Below are 17,697 nucleotides of genomic sequence, written 5' to 3' on the forward strand. Positions count from 1 at the left end.
AAATGCAGAAGTGTAAAAAAAACTGCAATTCATTGAGTGTCCACTTGAGGCTGTCTGCTCCAGAAGTCATAAACACCCAGGTTACAATGACATCATCATAGACTGTATATTAAATGTATGTCAGAGTGACATTACACATTTGTTTCTGGAGCAGGACCTCTGCCACGCCCTTAAATATACAGAACTCTTGGTTGAAATGTTTTTGTTTTTGTTTTGTTGTTGCTAGGTTGACAGAAAGTTAGTTTGAGCCACTGTTTTCAATATGGCCTCAGAAACCAATGGGTGACATCACTGAGACCACACCCATGTTTTATACAGTGTGTGGTTCAAACATAGCAGGTGAAGAACATCAGTGTGATGGTTTGCCTCATGTTGCTGGTGTCTGAGTCCATGGTATGGTGTTAATGGTTCAACACCAGGAGCTCCAGTTGTCCTCATCCTATGCTTATCCGTCTGATTGACAATTCCAGGCATCATAATGAATAATCAATACATTTGTAACAGCAACACAAAGAAAGATCAGAAACTGTGTCCAAAGTGATGCTCATAGTGTTGGCATTTGAATAAATCACAATTTAAATGCAGTTTCATGTTTCTTAAAAAAAAAAAAAAAAACTACCTGCAGTGGGCGTGGGGGTGAGTCAGAGCCCACCAGGCTTTTTTTCTTTCTTGCATTGAACATTTGCATCTAACACAAGAATGCCTGGGAACACACTTACATCATTGCTAACAATAGGTTTGGTGTTGTAGTCCAGGTGTAAGTGAACGCTCATATTCAGTAACAATTCCTAATTTAAGGTGCAGATATTCACAAATAAAGAGTCTTATCCTGATAATCTCCACTATCAGGACTGGAAACTTTCTTCTAAAATGTTCATAAAAACCTCAGGCTCCACACAATATGAACGTTTCTCATGAGTGACAGTCCTAAACATTTGACTGTTTGATATTTTGAAAGATGATACCAAATGTCAAAAAACTGCTGAATGAATGAATCAGTCTTTTGCAGAATATTTAGGCCGTCCACACGGCCTCTATCAAACAGATCAGATTCTTCTCTTTAATTTGTATTTGTTTGCCAGCCAGTGACATTTCCCTTCCATCTCTGAAAAAAAAAAAGATATTACAGTGACATGGAGGCATAGCATGCCTTTGCAGGTAAACAGCGCCCCCCTATGGCAACAAGAAGGAGCTGCACTACATATCTTTTAGGAGTTCAAATAAAAAGGTACATTCTCCTCAAATCTGGGGCACAGATCATTTACAGTTAAAAGCAGTTCACAAAAGTGTTGTAAAAAATAAATAAACAATCAATCTATATATACTTTCAATAATAACTCAATACATACTTTAAACTGTCACGTTTTTGGTGCCGGGATTGAGGATAACGATGAGTCATGCAGAAATGTGAAAGGCAAAGTTAGACAAACAAGTAAGAAGGAAGTAGATTTTGAAAGTATCCAGCTATCAAAATAATACCAGAACCAACCCTCAATACATCATCGTCCTCACTCACCCTGGAAGATGAGTCCGTATGAGATCATGAGGGAGAGAAATGCTTTATGTCATAGGGTGAGCAGGCAGAGTGAGCATGAAAGCAGATATGTAGAAAGAAATTGATTAAGAAAAATAATGAATGGGGATAATTACAGACCTGTGACCACCCGACATGTCTTATTATTATTTTATTTTTTTCTCAGAGCATTTGATTTAATGATTGTTGTGAAATGTAGAGAGAATGTCTAACAAGAAAAACAATGCAAACAAGCTCAAGCAAAAAAACAGCTAATAAATGTATTTTTTTCAAGTTACAGTGTGTGAGTTTGCTTGCATGTTTTGTTGTTGGTCTGTCTCCTACCTGCCCGTGCTGTGAAGAAGTGCAAAGTAGTTTTTCTGAAAGCACATGTAATTATGAAATGAATGTGATAATGACAAAACAACGGCTTTCATGACTTAAAAAAAAGCCCCTTTGTACATAATAACATGTTTATTGTTTGTTTTGTTTATGATGGAGGACTCAGGGTTCTGCATTGCATGTGGAAACATCAGCTCTGGTTAAGACATCAGATGGAATAGGTTTGGTTAGCGTACACCGAAATGCCTGTAGGCACCATTTAGAGGTCGGCAGTGTGACCAGTGAAACCCAACACACTGCAAACAGACATCTCGTTGCCAAAACCGAAACCTTATCCAGCAGTGACACAAAAGTCTCTGCAACCTGCTTCACCCAGCACTCAGGTCAAAGTCACCGCTGGTTCAGTTTGTTTCCTGTTCAGGTTGAGGGTCTTATTATTTTAAAGGCATTGTCTGTTAATGTATTTTGTCTTATTTTTCAGAGTTTTGGTGCAGGGCACATCCCATTAAGAACCCATAAAGTCATTTCTCTCAGTTACATTATTAAACTCATTTTTAAATTAATTGCTTCTGACCTCTTTGAAATTAAAAGATCCATAAAAAGAAGCTAGCGTATTTTCCTCTCCAGTGCAGTAGGGGGTCGGCTGGACGTCTTCTCAGGAAGAACCAGTCTCAGTTTCCTCCTGGGGGAGGATCCCCCTTCCTCTGACAGATACTCCTGCTGCAGCAGTGCAGGAGTTACAACTGCGTCACTCGTGGAGGAAACACTTGGGTTGGGTACACCTACACCTGAATCAAGCACATCTGATGAATGCATGCTTCCTCCTGACCCCCCGGCTGCAAGTCCTTCAGCTGTGGACGCAGCAGGTACATGTCCAGTCTCGGTCTGACTTTGATTGTTTGACAGATTCTCCACAGTGATCACTGGTCCAGGAGGGTCCTGATGGGTAACCCCAGACAAAACCTCAACGCCCGGAGGGGCCTGAGGAGGGTCATTGGGACTCTCTTTGGTTGGCAACTGATGAACCCCATCCCCAGCCTGCAGGCCTGGTCCCTGGACCGGATCTGATTTCAGTCTTGCAACAAGAGGAGAGCTGTCAGGAGGCAGATGGCCCTGCAAAGAGGACTGCACTGGTGCAGCAACAGCTGGGTTTGCTGGCAAGCCTGAGGCTAGTCCTGCAGGCTGGGTGGTATGAAGAGGAAAGGTATGCATTGCACTTGATTGCAAAGGGTTAGCATGTACCGCGTTAGCTTGAAGAGAGGCAGCAGGAGGCATGAGGCCTGCCCCGGATTGTCTGATGAAGCTGTCTTGTGCTCCACTTGGAGCCATGTTGGGACCGATTGCCGTGTTAGGAGCAGCTGAACTGTTGGGGAAAGGTGCAGTAGACCTTGGGGCCATGGTGTTGAGGAAAAAATGGCCTCCTTGAGGAGAGAGAGTGCTGCCGGTCAGTTGAGAGCCTGCTGGACTAATCAGAGAGGGGTTGGTAGATTGATTCCTGTCGGTGGCAGAGAGGGACGAGGAATGGTGAGCACTCCCCAGAACCAGTCCAGCTCCTTGATACTGGATATTCCCACCCTGCAGGCTTTGCCCCTGACCAGTACCTGTACCTGATTCTGGTTGGTGATCAGTGATGGTGGTGTTGCCAAGTGTAGAGTTCTCAAGTTGTGTATTCTCACCCTGGTCAACATCTGAACTTCCCTTGCTGCTTTGCCCCTTTTTGGAAGAACTTCCTCTCTGCTTTGTGGACTTTTTGCTCTTCTTTCCTTCTTCACTCTCTTCTTCTTCCTTTTCTTCCTCACCATCCTCAATCGACCCTTTAGCCTTGGAAGATTTCTCAATTTTCTTGTCGCTACCTTTTTTGTCTTTACCCGAGCTTCCTTTCCGATCCCTATCTTCCCTTTCTTTTCCATCATATCTTTTACCTTTACTCTTCTTTGGGCTGCTCTTCTCTGTGTTGCCCTGCTCGGTTTTCCTCTTAGGATGGACTTTGCTTTTTCTTAATGGGTTTAAGTTTAATTTAACCTTCAACATCCGGCTCGACTGGACTTTGGCTTTGTGTCTTTTTACTCTTCCTCTCTCCTTGTCTCCAAAGGCCTCCTCCTCCTCCTGGTTGTCTTGACTACTTCTCTGCTCTCGGGTTCTTGACCTCTCCAGGTCGAATGTTACATTTCTTGTTTCTCTCCTCAAATCTTGGTGCTTCATTGTTTCAGACTTGTTCATGTTGTTATACCTGTCAATGTGTCTGTACTGAGAAGGTAAGTCTCGGTGATTCCTCCCTAGTTTCATGTTCTGCTCTGGTGGTTTGTATGTTTTGTGGCAGCTCTCACAGTGTAAACTCTCTAACGCCCTGCCTTTTCCTTCCATGCCGGTCCAGAGAGTCCCTGGTCTCTGACTGAAGGTTTCTTTCGGTGGGTGAGAGGAAGAGTTTGTGTTGTTATGAGAAATCATTTTGTGAGGAACGTCCCTGTTTAAGACTCCCGGCTGAGTCCCAAATCTCCTTCTTTCTTCCTCCATCATCACCTTCATTCTCCTCTTCTCTCTTTCCTCATCTAGCTCCATCCCTCCGTTTATCCGCTCGTTCCATCTGTTCAGGTTCAGCCCCATCCCTCTTTGTCCTACAGTGCTGCAGTCTGGGCATCTTAAATGGCCGCTGTCTTCTTCCTCTCTGGACCTGAACTGCCCCTCATAACCGTCGCTCCTTAAATCCATCATCACGTCTTCTCTCTCCCAAGGCTTTCTGCTGTTTGTTTGCAAGAAGAGTTCTCTCCTCTTTTCACTAACATCTAAGTGATTGACTTCTTCTTCTTCTTTTTGTCTTTTAGTTTCTTTCAGCTTCTTCCTCCGATGTACGTGATAGTAGATCAGGACTACCAGCAGGGTCAAGCCAACACCACCTGAAGCACAGCAGGACAGGATGTTACATACTGATGCCTGTGGTATAAACATTTATTTATCCTCATACCGTATATAAAGTGTTGTTTGGTTTTATATTTTATACACTGTTCACTATAAAGTCTCTGCATCACATCAGTTTCATGTTTTGTATTGAATCTATGATCAATGCATCTTCCCTTTTAAATACAAATAATTCAATTCAATATAAATAAACATAGAATACATTCAGTAATACATATTATGTCAAACTTGTAAAGAATAATCTCTCACAGTGAAACAAGATTTTTGACCAAATATTCATTGTTAACATTAGACTGATCAGTGTATTATCATACTTAGCTGTCACTGCTAATACTACACATTCTTTTAACATTATTACTGACATTGTAGCCATATGCATATTTTTCATTGTTGTTTTTCTGTTTGTCTCTATCCTTCTCCTTCCTCTTCCTTATTCCTCTATCCCACTTTTTAACCCCAGCACAGTTTCAGCAGATGACTGTTCATCATGATTCTGGTTCCTCTCGAGGTTTCTGTCTCTTAAAGGACGTTTTTCTCTCCTCTGTAACTTTGCAAAATGTGTCTTAGTGCCCATGATGGATTCATGTTGAGTCTTTATAGATAAGGTCTAGACCTGCTCTTTTGTAAAGTGTCTTGAGATAACATTTGTAATAAATTGGCGCTATACAAATAAAGATTGATTGATTGATAAATATGAAGGCTCCATCCTAGGCCCCATTCTTTTCTCCATTTACGTGCCCCCTCTTGGTAAAATGATGGGAAAGCACAACATTTGTTATCACTGTTACGCAGACGACTCCCAGTTCTATCCTCCCATAAGACCAAACAATCAAATCTCTCTTGAAGGTTTCAGTAGTTACAACCAGTTTCTCCAAGCTTCAAAGCATCTCAGATCTAAAACCAATACTCTCTTTTATTGACTTTGAAAAACTCATCCATGCTTTCATCACTTCCCGACTTGACTATTGTAACTTCACCAGACCCAGCAAGTCGTCCCTGTCCTGAATGCTACTGGTGCAAAATACTGCAGCAAGGCTTCTGGATCCAGGAAGAGGGATGATATCAGCCCAGTTTTAGTTTCTGTTCTTTGGCTTCCAATACACTTCAAGATTGATTTTTACTTTTCTACCCTTGAAGTAGAGATGATTACTGCTGAATGGGTCACAACTACAGCTTTGTTTGTTGTTATTTCTGTGCTTTAAATTTCAGATGAATTAATAATTGGTGACACCATGGCCTAGTTACCCTCACCAGATCAAAGGATTGTCTGTCACCGTGTTGTTAATCATTCTCACCAATAAAACAGATGACTGCAGTGATGGCCAGATCTCGAGCATACAATTGAGGTGTCACGCCTCCTCTCGTCTCTATCTGCACCGTGATGTTCTGATTGGACGGGACACAGTTGGCCTCGGTCAGCTCTAACACTGTCGTCACAGCCGGGTTGTCGGCGCTCACACACATCATCCTGCGGCCATTATATAGAGTCTGAAAAAAACGAGGTGGTGGTTTTCATCTAAAACAAATTACAAAAAAACTGAATGGGATATTCTAAGTTGGGGGATGGTCTATAAACTTGCAGATCTAATTGAAAGGTATGATATGCAAAATTTTAAACATGATCAGATATCAAATATATTTCCTTAATAAATACATCGTTGAGTAATGACTTTCTAAAAATAGTGAAGACATGCTTGTTGTTCCAAGCTCTACAGATCTAATGTGTCACTCAGAGGCTCAAACTTGTTTTATACATGCTTGGCATCTACAATTGAAGGATAACCAACACATTTATCAAACTGGAGAAAATACTTTCTTTGGTCTAAAACACGTCAACAAAATAAGAATTGAATCATCTTTGGGCTGCATGTCAGAATGGAGATCAGTCCTACTAATGGCTGCACTTGGTTGGAGGAGGAGAGGAGGGCGGTGACGGATAGAGAAGGTATGATCAAAGAAATGTTTTGGTCTGAGAGAGTGGTGCTAATGTATAACATCTACAGGACATCTACTCTTAAAAGTTGCATATCATACCTTTCCAATGCATTCAACCAAGTTCCAGTTTTTAATGGACAAATGACAGAAACCTGAAATAACAACATGCACCAGTAAGGAGGAATAATGTAACCGCATGTCACATTCCCCCATTCACACACTGATGGAGGCTGCTATGTAAAGTGTCCATCAGTATTAACTCATCTATTCACACACATTCACACCCAACTGACACAGCAGGTCTCAGAAATTCTGGTTAGGGGTAAGGGTAAGGGTAGGGTAGGCTTCGACATGTGACTGCAAGAGCTGGGAATCAAACCCCCGACCTTCTTGTTTAGAGACGACCGCCTCTACCACTGAACCACAGCTTTTAGGGGTAAGATTTTTCTTGTATGTGTATCCCACCAAGGAAACAATGCTGGTATGAGTCATAATTGAATGTTAAACTCTTGTTTTTATTGCATCAATCATGTATTTGTTTGATCCAGAAACAAGTGAAGCTGCATCTAAAAAATGTGAAAAGGGAGTTCCTGCACCTTGCCTGGTTGTTCTATGAAGCTGGACAAGAAGGCGGCCAGCTCCAGCAGGTGACAGGAGCAGTTCCATGTGTTGAGGTCCAAGTTGAGGTTCGTCAGCCAACCGAGGTAGTTGAAGGCGTCAACAGGAGCAGAACTCAGACGGTTTCTGGACAGATCCAGAGTGTGCAGGCTCAATAAGCCATCAAAGCTAAAACAAAAAGACAGGACCAGGACAGTGAAGAGATCATGTTGGTGTTGATTAAACACTTAAATGATATTGTAGCAAGAAAGGAGAATTAAATGGAGCTCAGTATGTAACAACCTGTTTCTATCCAGATGATCTATCAGGTTATCTGATAGGTCCAGACTATCCAAATCTGTGAGGTCACTCAGAGGGAAAGATCCAGACTCGACACTGGTGAGCCGGTTTCCCTCCAGTTTCAGGCTCCGCAGGGCCTTGTTACCTTTGAGCCAGCCACCTTGGATCTGTGAATCAACACAGAGAATCATGATAGAGGTCAAACTAGGTTCAATTCACTCCCTCTTAAGCGGTGATGAAGAAAACCCACTGGATGACCCCAAAAAAAAAAACTGATCATTTCAAATATAATTCCAGATATATTTCCCTGGACACACCATGCTGATGAGGTTGTGGCCCAGAGCGAGGACCTCCAGCTGGGTTAGATTGGTCAGAGCTCCCTCCTGCAGTGCCAGGCTGGTCAGGAGGTTGTGGTCCAGCAGTAAGGTGTGGAGAACAGGCAGCTTTCTGAAGGACTGTTCACCCAGCGATGAGATGTGGTTATGACTCAGACCTGCATGGTGAACATTCACACTACAGGTTTATTCTTTTTTACATTTTTAAGACACCGACACCCACTCACACACACACACGCACACACACACACACGCACACACACACACACACACACACACTGACCTATGACTGTGATGTTGCTGAGGTCAGAAAGAGAAGCAGGCTGGACTGTGGAGATGGATCCCTCTGTCAGCAGCAGAGCTTGGGTTGTTTCTGGAGCGTCTAGACACACACACACACACACACACACACACACACACACACACACACACACACACACACACACACACACACACACAAAGTTAAAACATACAGTACGTCCTGTAGGTCTCATCAACCAAGATGACTGTGACCTGTGTGCAACATAGCTCGGCGATAAAATACAATTACTTTCATTTAGACGGGATTACAAAAACAAAAACTGTCCGTAAGTGTGTGTGAGTGTGTGAGTGTGTGTGCAGTTTACCAATAATATGAGCCAGTCGATGGCAGATGATGGCATCTTCAGAACAAACCACACAGGAAGCAGGGCATGACGGGACAGGAGACACTATCAGAGCTCTGATTACTGACAGCAAAAACACCAGCAAAACCCCTGCAGACACATTGTCCATAAAAATACAAAAACAAGACAAGAGTGTGAAAATTAAATGACACAATGAGGGGAATTATTATTTTATTAACGGACGGTACCTTTCTGTTTTAGCCTGTAACAGACTGAAATGATTGGCTTATATGTTAATGAAGAAACGTTGTTTTTTAGAACTTACTGGTCATGTTGGGTTACAAGACAGGTAACATGGCGATGAGGTGACATCTTTTCCATTCTGCTGAAAGCTGATGCAGCTGCATCACGGGCATGATCTTCATCTGTTTGGGTAATTAAAACACATCATCACAAATAATATCACCTGCTGTGTCCTCTTGTGAGGCTCTGCACAGGTCAATATAAACCTAGGACAACATCTGCTGTTTCTTCTTTTGGGCTAAATTCATGTTTAAAAGAACACCTTTAGTGATGCTGTTCGCCTGGCTCAGGAGTTCAGTAACAATATGGAAATCTCATGATGTCTTTTATTTGGGCCTGTGAACTTAGTTTGTGAGGATGAAAATAAATGAATTGAACTCTTCTTCAGTGTTTCTGGGGGGCCATGAGGAGCTCCAGTGAGCAAGTGAGCAAATTGTCATGTGTGTTCATTGTTTGTTCTGAGTTGCTAGGCGAACTAACAATGGTATATTTACTGTCACCAAGCTATGGTGTGTGTGTGTGTGTGTGTGTGTGTGTGTGTGTGTGTGTGTGTGTGTGTGTGTGTGTGTGTGTGTGTGTGTGTGTGTGCGTGTGTGCGTGCGTGCGTGCGTGTGTGTGTGTGTGTGTGTGGTGTCATCAGAGGAGGTGGAGGTCGTTCCCGGAGGATGCTGACTGATGGATGGCAGCCAGACATTGTAACTGAATGAAGCCTATCATGTTTCTGCTGAAGCTCTTCTCCTAATGGATGTGTCTCTAGTGCACTGTCCTCCTCCAATAAACTAACATGAGATCTCCACAGCAGTAAATCCATGAAGCATTAACAGGATTTAATCATGTTTACTGTCAAAGAACAGAGGAACAATCTGCAGGAGTTCAAACAGACCGAGCAGTTTGTTGTACTCTGTTTGGGTCACATGACACAGATAATATATTCACTGAATGTCAAACCATTGACCCAAGATATTTTAAGCAATCCAGTATTTCAAGGAATATTTGTGATGGTCAAATGGAGGGGATGAAATCATCAACTACAACATTATTATTTAAGGGAACTCTTTTATTGGATGGGTGAAATCATCTCCACTCATGGGGAATGAAATCAAAATAGGAGATATCTGAACTCAGAGCAGGTAACACTCTGATCAGTTCAGAGTTCTTATAAGAAAAATCTGAAGTCTCAGAAGTCAGAATAAAACGTCTGACCTCATTTTTTCCTTTTTTTTTTTTATCAGTGGCCCTAATCCTTTTCCGTGGAAATCAGTGATGCAGCAGGTTTAAATTCTTCAGCGGGTCAGAGCTCAGTTTCAGTACCGGCCTCTGCTGCTTACTCATCAGCCTTGTTGGTTTAGATACGAGACCAGAGAACTCTTGGTAAGTTGAGTCATTATCTACAGCTGCTTATGACTTAAACCATTTCACTTGTGGCACTCTCACCAAAGTACTGAAGTGTAACGGTCACACCTACATACTCACACACTGATGGTAGAGGCCGCTGAGTAAAGAGTCCATCAGTATTAACTCATCCATTCATACACATTCACACACTGCAGACAAAGCAGCACAAGTGGGGATCGAACCACCGACCTTCAGGTTGAGAAACAATGGACTCTACCACTGAACCACAGCCGCCCCACAAGTGTCCCATTATCTCAAGAGCTACAATGTGACTTAGACATAGCACTTCATTTTTTATGATTTACACATGTGTTGTTAGTTTGTCCAATAATAATTTGGTCAATAAAAATCAGTGGACTGACCCTGCACCGACCCTCCTACTTTCAAATCATCAAAACTCACCTCTTCAAACAAACTTTTAATGTATGATTGTGATGTATTTCCTGTTTTCTGTAGTTTTACCTTTATTGTTGTTATCTTTATGATTTGTGTGTAATGTTGTAATGTCTGTTAGTCTGTCCTTACTGTGCTGTTCTTTCTGTTTTTAACTATTGTACAGTGTCTTTGAGTTTTTGAAAAGCGCTTATAAATAAAATGTATTATTATTATTATTATTATTATTATTATTATTATTAATAATAATAATAATAATAATAATAATAATAATAATAATAATTGTTATAGCACTTTTCTAGTCTTCTAAACCCTCAAAGCACTCTTTAAACTACATGTCACATTACTGATGGCAGAGGCTGATACACAAGTGTCCCTATCCCATTCAGATGGCTTCACACGCCTTCCAGAAGAGATGACAGCCAAATCAGCGTCTTCACAGCATACTAGATAACTGATCCTTTCTTCACCCTTCAGATAAAGACAGGTAAAATGTTCTAAAGGAAAACTACCCACAGCTGATTGACAGCCACCACACAACACCAAACCTGAAAGCTTTTGTCCGCAATTTCATTCTTCTGATTTCTTCATACACCTCTCAGTAACTAGATCACCTAGAGGTTATTAAATTGGAAGATCATTTGAGAACCCTTTACACACAATGCTTACCCCTCTGACTGAATCCAAAGGTTCACCTCTGCTGATGACATGATTCGCTCCATATTAATCCATCAGGATGATCTGTAGCTCTATGGGACAGTCTGCTGTCAGAGCTCCATCATGAAGTGGTTGCCAAGGCGCTGTAGTAGTTACTGTGTCAATGTTTCTATCCAACTTCTGTTACCTGACCCCCTCTGGAGCATGCTCAGTAGAGCCCGCTGTCACCCGAGAGGCACAGATGTCCTGTGGGACTTCATGAGTCAGGATTAAGCCTTCATCTTCCCAATTTTATTCTGAATGACTATTTTCTAAGCAAAGACGACTGCCACATAAACAATCAAAAACTATTATTTATTTAGATTTCCTTTGTAGCCAAACATTAAAAAGGAGTTTATATTTGTGCTGTTTTGCTTTCTTTGGGATCTCGAACACAGAACACTTCAGGGTTTTTTGATTATTGAACCATGTGAATTAGTTGAATTGAATTACTTGTGAAGTCATGGTGTTTGTATTGCTAATATGCCCAGACATTGACAGTTGGTGTAAAACATAATCTTAAATTTAACATCCGATACCAGCAAAGTGATGTAGAAGGAACTCTGCTTCAGCCGCTCCACAAACAGAGGTCAGTGTTCAAACTTGAATTCAATGGACTCCTTCTCTCAGCCAGAATCCAAAGACAGTATGGGGGCACACAAATCAGTTAAGGGACATTTTTATTTTGGTCCTTATTTTGTCTTTTGCACCAAAATAAATTTGCCTTAAGTCAATTGTTAGGGGCAGCTGTGGCTCAGTTGGTAGAGTCGGTCGTCTAGGTCAAGGGTTCGATCCCCAGCTCCTGCAGCCACGTCCAATGTGTCCATGGGCAGGACACTTAACCCATTAGTCCATTTACAATTTATGTGCTCCATTACTTTATTTTCTTTCTTCAGCCTGAGGGAAGGAGTTTGAACCAGCAAAGCAATGTTTTTCATATTTTTATCCAACAGTCCAAGTATTTGTATTTTTATCATCCATTGCTTTAAAATAAATGGTGGCATCTTGACTGATGTGTAATAGGAAAACATCTGTGTGTGTATGATTAACGTTTGCAGAGATGAATATTAAACATTCTCTTTAAATGCTCTACTTCTACTGTTTGTAATGTGAACAGTTTGTTAGTAGATGAACCCACACTGCACTGCAGCATCTCTGTAGCCTTTTTTATTTTGTGTTTGTGGTCCAAAACATTATCAGCCATGTGTACAGAAGCAGCAGGCTGATTGAAAAAAAACAACAATTCCCACTACCTGCTCAGACTTTATTTGGATTTTTATTGTTATGTCATTACAGCACTAAAAGTTACGACGGATGATATTACTTTTAAAAGTCCTTCTGGATGGCCCAACCTACTTCGAGACTTACCAAAGTCAGACTCTCATGAACGTCTACGATGAACATGGAAACGTCCATAACTAACAAAGATAGCAGAGAACCAATCAGAATCAGTGAAGAACATTACAGCCTAAGTTCTTCAAGGTAGCAGTCATCAATGATAACTTGAGATTGTATATACTTTGTATATTCTTGTTCATGTTTTGTATATTGGCAGTGATGATTATAAAGGTTTAATCAGGTGTTAAAAGAGTTTAAAGGTCATTTCTGATATTTAATGATAACCATGGTTTGCTCTGACAGGTCCAGAGGGGTCTCGTGCTTTATGAGGATCAACACCTGACATGGTAACATGTGACAGGATCATATCATCAGAACCATCTTCCCAGCAGCCCCGGGTGACTCGATGATGTCGTGGTGAGCCTGGGCGGCTTTGTCGAGCGGGTACTTGGAGCCGACGACCGGATTCAGCCAACCAGCTTCCATCCCTGCATAGAGCAGCGCTGCACACTGCTTCGTCTCCTCCTGAAGGAGGAATATAAACATGAGTGTTGTAAGCATAGGTAGAGTCTAAACTTAGTGACTGCAAGGTACATAACGTGATAGCAGCATGCTGATTAGCTGTTGCTTGCAGTACAAAACAATAAATAATAAAGTTCTTCAACTTTTCATGCAGCTTTGATTGATGACAGCTTTTAAAATGACCAGACATGCATCATCATATTTCTGCTAAGTATGCATCCACTAGGTGTGTGTACATCGTCTCTCATGTGATGGCACTGCCTTGTACCGGTGTAGCGAAGAAGAGGGCCACTCCAGTTACACTGCTCTCTTTTATCATGGTGTCTCTGGGGTTGATCTCTATTGGTCCTCTGGAGCCAACGATCTGAAAAGAAATAAAGATGAAGAAGAAGAATAAAAAAAATGCACTAAAATGAGCTACACTGCGATATGACTTCAAACAATACAGCAGCTGGGAGAGAGACAAAGTGCTACACTAGAGGCAACTGTGATGCTACGAGCTGCTGTAGAAATCTAGTGTCTGATCCATAAAACTCCCAAGGTTAAAAGTAGCTGTACAAAAAAAGCAAACGGTAAGAAAAAGTCAGCTAACAAAAGTGATTTTTAATAAAAGCGAGTGTGCCTGTCCGTGATCTCCAGGTAGGCAGATCCACAGCTGTGGAGCCCAACTGCAAAGTCTGGTGACCTTTAGTGACCACTCGAGTTTTAGGGACCACCAGCAGGGCCCTGGTGGAGGATCTCAGGCAGCGGTTAAGCTCATAGGCCAAGGTCAAGGTCAAGGTAACCTTTATTAGCAGATCACTGATATATTGTGGAGCCTGGTCATAAGTCTTTAAAAAAACAAACAATAAGACCTTAAAATCATTTCTTAAAACTCCACCAGTGAAAGTGAGCCAGGACAGGTGTAATGTTTTCAAAGCTTGACATGAGGTCACCCATGAAAGCTGTGAGAATATCTCTAAACAGAAAAACTCAAAGTGTTCAGAGGACTCCCGTTAAGATCAGAATGTAACCAAACAGACCGTAACACGACCCCCATGGGCCAGCATCTGGAGGTCTTTACTCAGGTTGACATTTGCCAGCATCTCCACAATCACATCTATGCCCCTGCCCTCTGTGGCCTCCTGTAACACACAAACACACACACATTAACACACACACATTAACACACCATATCCCAGCTGCCATTACTAAGATTAAAATGAGGAATAAGGAAAATAAAAAATATTATTTATTACTTTCAGCTTCTTGAGCTTCATTCTGTGTGTGTGTGTGTGTGTGTGTGTGTGTGTGTGTGTGTGTGTGTGTGTGTGTGTGTGTGTGTGTGTGTGTGTGTGTGTGTGTGTACCATGATCTTGTCTGTGTAGCCCTCTTCTCTGTGATTAAAGGCCAGGTGAGCTCCGTTGTTGAGGACCACCTTCATTCCCTCTGGTGTCCCCGCAGTACCCAACACCTTCAGACCCAGAGCGCCTGACAGCTGGCAAGCTGCCACACCAACCTACTCAGACACACACACACACACACACACACACAAACACTTTAGTGTGTACATGTGGTTAAAAATGTAAAAGAAAGACAGAGAAGAGGGGTGAAACAGAGCGTACCCCTCCACTGGCTCCATGGACCAGGACGGTCTCTCCAGCCTTAGCGTGGGCTCTGCAATGCAGAACACATCAGGTCAAAACATGTGTGATGATTACCAAACCAGACTTTCACAGTGTCTTGGTCTTACTTGTGCACCAGAGCTCTGTAAGCAGTGAAGTAAGGGATCCCTATGGCTGCACCCTGTGTGAAGTCTAAAGCATCGGGCAGTTTGTGCACACACTGCTCAGCTGCTACAGCGTACTCTGCGTAACCTCCAGACTCTGTGGCGGTGGTGAACACACGGTCGCCCGCCTGCAAAACACACATGTACAATATAAAACATGTCTATGTTAACTTAATGTTCATTATGATGCACATTTCTCTCCCCAACTTTGTAAGATTCTGGTTGAAATTGTCTTTAGGTCCTGACAGAAATTAATAACTCATGTTCTCTGAAAAATGAACAAAGAAAATCCATCATCTGTATCAGTTAAAAAAAAAACAACCAATGTCTGCCACGAGGTACCAATCTGATGAACCAATCACACGCCTCCCTGTCTCCCTGTTCGTTCTCTACACCATGCGTGCACGAGCCCACACTCAAAGCGATGAGCTGAGGTCCGCTTCTGGTGCAACGGCGCTCGTGCATGTAAGTGAGGGGGCGTGGCTTTTGAGGGAGCACAGAGGGAATGCTACTTTCTAAATCATGCTAGTTTAAGATAATGACCAACCCTGCCTTTAATGTTAATAATCTGTTCTTTTGCATTCACATACTATTTTTATACTTTACAAATCAACATGAAACACAAATATTAGATTAATTGATTTACACAAGACTCATAATTGTTGCCGACCCCTCTCACCCCGGACACAGATTGTTTGAGACCCTCCCCCCCTGGTAAGAGGCTGAGGTCCATCAGGACCAAAACCTCAAGCCATAGGAACGGTTTCTTTCCCTCTGCTGACGGCCTCCCCCCCTCCCCCCACATAGCACGGACTCTCATCCAGCCCCACAATCAGAGATCAGTACAGTAATGTGAGGGCTGAAACAGATTGTATGTGTTATATTAATGCTCACTACACTTGAGGATTTTCTGTTTACACTGCATACTCTTAAGAACATCTTCATTATTCCTGCATAAACTGGTACATTTTAGTTCCATGAACAATGATTTCCATTCACACCTTCAGAGCACTGACTCCTTCTCCTACAGTCTCCACCACTCCAGCCACATCTGAGCCCGGTGTGTACGGCAGCGCAGGTTTACGGGAGTACGTCCCAGACCGGACATACGTCTCAACAGGATTGACTCCACAGGCCTGGACACGGATCAGAACCTACCACACACACACACACACACACACACACACACACACACACACACACACACACACACACACACAATGAAAAAACATAATTATTAAAATAAATGAATTACTGTTCTAATCTTTTTTGGGCCCATATCAGTCATGGTATGAAACCCCCACACCCCCACCCCCACCTAACCAAACCCATGGCACCCCTGCACATATGGAAAAGTTATTCAAAATAGACAAATCATACCAACAGCAACAGTCCAAGCCAAGCACAATATACAAAATCTTTACCTATATGTTTCTCTATTTCAACGTGGACAGTGGATGGTTTTTTAAATCCTTATCACTCGTTATACCTGACACTTTTCATACTCATTACATGTTCTGTGTCAGCTGTCCTGTAATGTTGTGGGCTGTGAAGCCGTCGATCACTTCACCTGCTAACTGTGGGGTCAGCCCTATGTTCCCACAGGTTATGGTTATGGTAAGTTACCCTAACCCTACCTGATACACATTCATGAAAAAGGAAATGTGGGAACATAGACACGCTGTAATAAACGTCCTGCTCAGTGAGTTCCAGTCCAGTTTCAGAACACAGAGGACTTATCTCAATCTTTTGTTCAGCACAATGACTCAACAAAAAACAAAAAAAACATGACCATCTGCCCTTTATTTAATCATACGACTCACTGTAAGCTAACAGTGAAGATGCATTACAACACCTTAAAGTTGTTTATGTTTACGTTTAGATCTTTTATTTATTTATCAAATGACTCACACCGCTCAGTTTTCAGGAGAAACATTTCATTGCATAAAAAAACTTGTCGTACTCTGACCAAAATGAAACTAATGTGATTAATGACACTAATAAGAATAATACAATTGAATCTGATATTTGTTTATATTCACAATAATCCAGACAGTTTGATTCAGAAACACTGTTAGATGAGCTCAGGTCAGAGACACTTTATCCTACAAGAAAACCTGGACAGCTAACAAGATCCCATCCATCACATAATGTATAGTTCATGGATTTATAATCAGCCGGAATAATGAATACACATCATTAATGAATGCTGTTGATTAGTACAGAAACATCTTCTTTTGTGCAGAAAACGTGCTTACAGTTCACTTTGTGTGATTTTACTTTGAAGTGACAGATCTGGTGATTGTGTTGATCAGTTCTTCAATTACTTGATGATTTGAAAGCGATGTAAAGAGCTTTAGAATAAAGTCTCTGCAGTGTGTACTGTGGCTGAACTTTAACCTGAGAGCTGTGTTTACACTCACCTGCCTGTGTCCCGGATGAGGGACAGTCACATCTGAGCAGAGCTTCAGCACCGACGGAGCTCCAAACTCACTCACTCTGATGGCTCTCATCAGCCTGCAGCCTGACATGTCTGCACACACACACACAAACACACACACACACACACACACACACACACACACACAACGTGCAACTTCAAGAACTAAAACGACACTTCCTGGTAATCTCACAGACTGGGGTAATCTCTAAAAGCACGACAGCTCAGTCCAGGGGGGGGCAGTGTTTTACGTCCGACGTAAGTAAGTGCCGCCCCCTTTAAGGCAGCAGATGTTCCAG

General features: G+C 42.1%; 2 protein-coding genes across 4 annotated transcripts; both read right to left on the reverse strand.

Annotated features, from left to right (window-relative positions):
- Positions 1-1,991: 1,991 nt before the first annotated feature.
- lrrc53 (leucine rich repeat containing 53) lies at positions 1,992-6,252 on the reverse strand. Its single transcript, XM_061043664.1, has 2 exons — positions 6,067-6,252; positions 1,992-4,749 (listed from the first exon to the last, which is right to left on the reverse strand). Exons 1-2 carry the CDS (start codon positions 6,236-6,238, stop codon positions 2,462-2,464), a joined length of 2,460 nt encoding a protein of 819 aa, XP_060899647.1. The 5' UTR covers positions 6,239-6,252; the 3' UTR covers positions 1,992-2,461.
- A 6,230-nt stretch (positions 6,253-12,482) lies between these two features.
- Positions 12,483-17,667, reverse strand: cryz (crystallin, zeta (quinone reductase)). 3 transcript variants are annotated; one of them, XM_061043860.1, is made up of 9 exons: positions 17,525-17,667; positions 17,382-17,494; positions 15,960-16,112; positions 14,923-15,086; positions 14,795-14,846; positions 14,539-14,688; positions 14,213-14,314; positions 13,459-13,554; positions 12,483-13,193 (listed from the first exon to the last, which is right to left on the reverse strand). In XM_061043860.1, exons 2-9 carry the CDS (start codon positions 17,487-17,489, stop codon positions 13,032-13,034), a joined length of 987 nt encoding a protein of 328 aa, XP_060899843.1. In that variant the 5' UTR covers positions 17,490-17,494; positions 17,525-17,667; the 3' UTR covers positions 12,483-13,031. The 3 variants fall into 3 exon arrangements, with proteins under 3 accessions (XP_060899843.1, XP_060899842.1, XP_060899841.1); XM_061043859.1 differs by having other exon boundaries at positions 17,382-17,491; positions 17,524-17,656; XM_061043858.1 differs by lacking the exon at positions 17,525-17,667 and having other exon boundaries at positions 17,382-17,516.
- Positions 17,668-17,697: the final 30 nt, after the last annotated feature.

Source organism: Labrus mixtus, chromosome 8 (assembly GCF_963584025.1).
Source record: "Labrus mixtus chromosome 8, fLabMix1.1, whole genome shotgun sequence".
In the NCBI taxonomy this organism is placed as follows: domain Eukaryota; kingdom Metazoa; phylum Chordata; class Actinopteri; order Labriformes; family Labridae; genus Labrus; species Labrus mixtus.

What these genes read in the sequence shown, in the direction of transcription:
- cryz (XM_061043860.1), bottom strand. Translation starts at nt 17,489, where the DNA reads ATGTCAGGCTGCAGGCTGATGAGAGCCATCAGAGTGAGTGAGTTTGGA. An exon ending in AAGGAGTCAGTGCTCTGAAG is followed by an intron (nt 15,087 to 15,959) that starts GTGTGAATGGAA and finishes TGTGTTTTGCAG; the next exon opens with GCGGGCGACCGTGTGTTCAC. An exon ending in CCCTCTTCTTCGCTACACCG is followed by an intron (nt 13,194 to 13,458) that starts GTACAAGGCAGT and finishes TTCCTCCTTCAG; the next exon opens with GAGGAGACGAAGCAGTGTGC.
- lrrc53 (XM_061043664.1), bottom strand. Translation starts at nt 6,238, where the DNA reads ATGATGTGTGTGAGCGCCGACAACCCGGCTGTGACGACAGTGTTAGAG. An exon ending in TGCAGTCATCTGTTTTATTG is followed by an intron (nt 4,750 to 6,066) that starts GTGAGAATGATT and finishes GCTGTGCTTCAG; the next exon opens with GTGGTGTTGGCTTGACCCTG.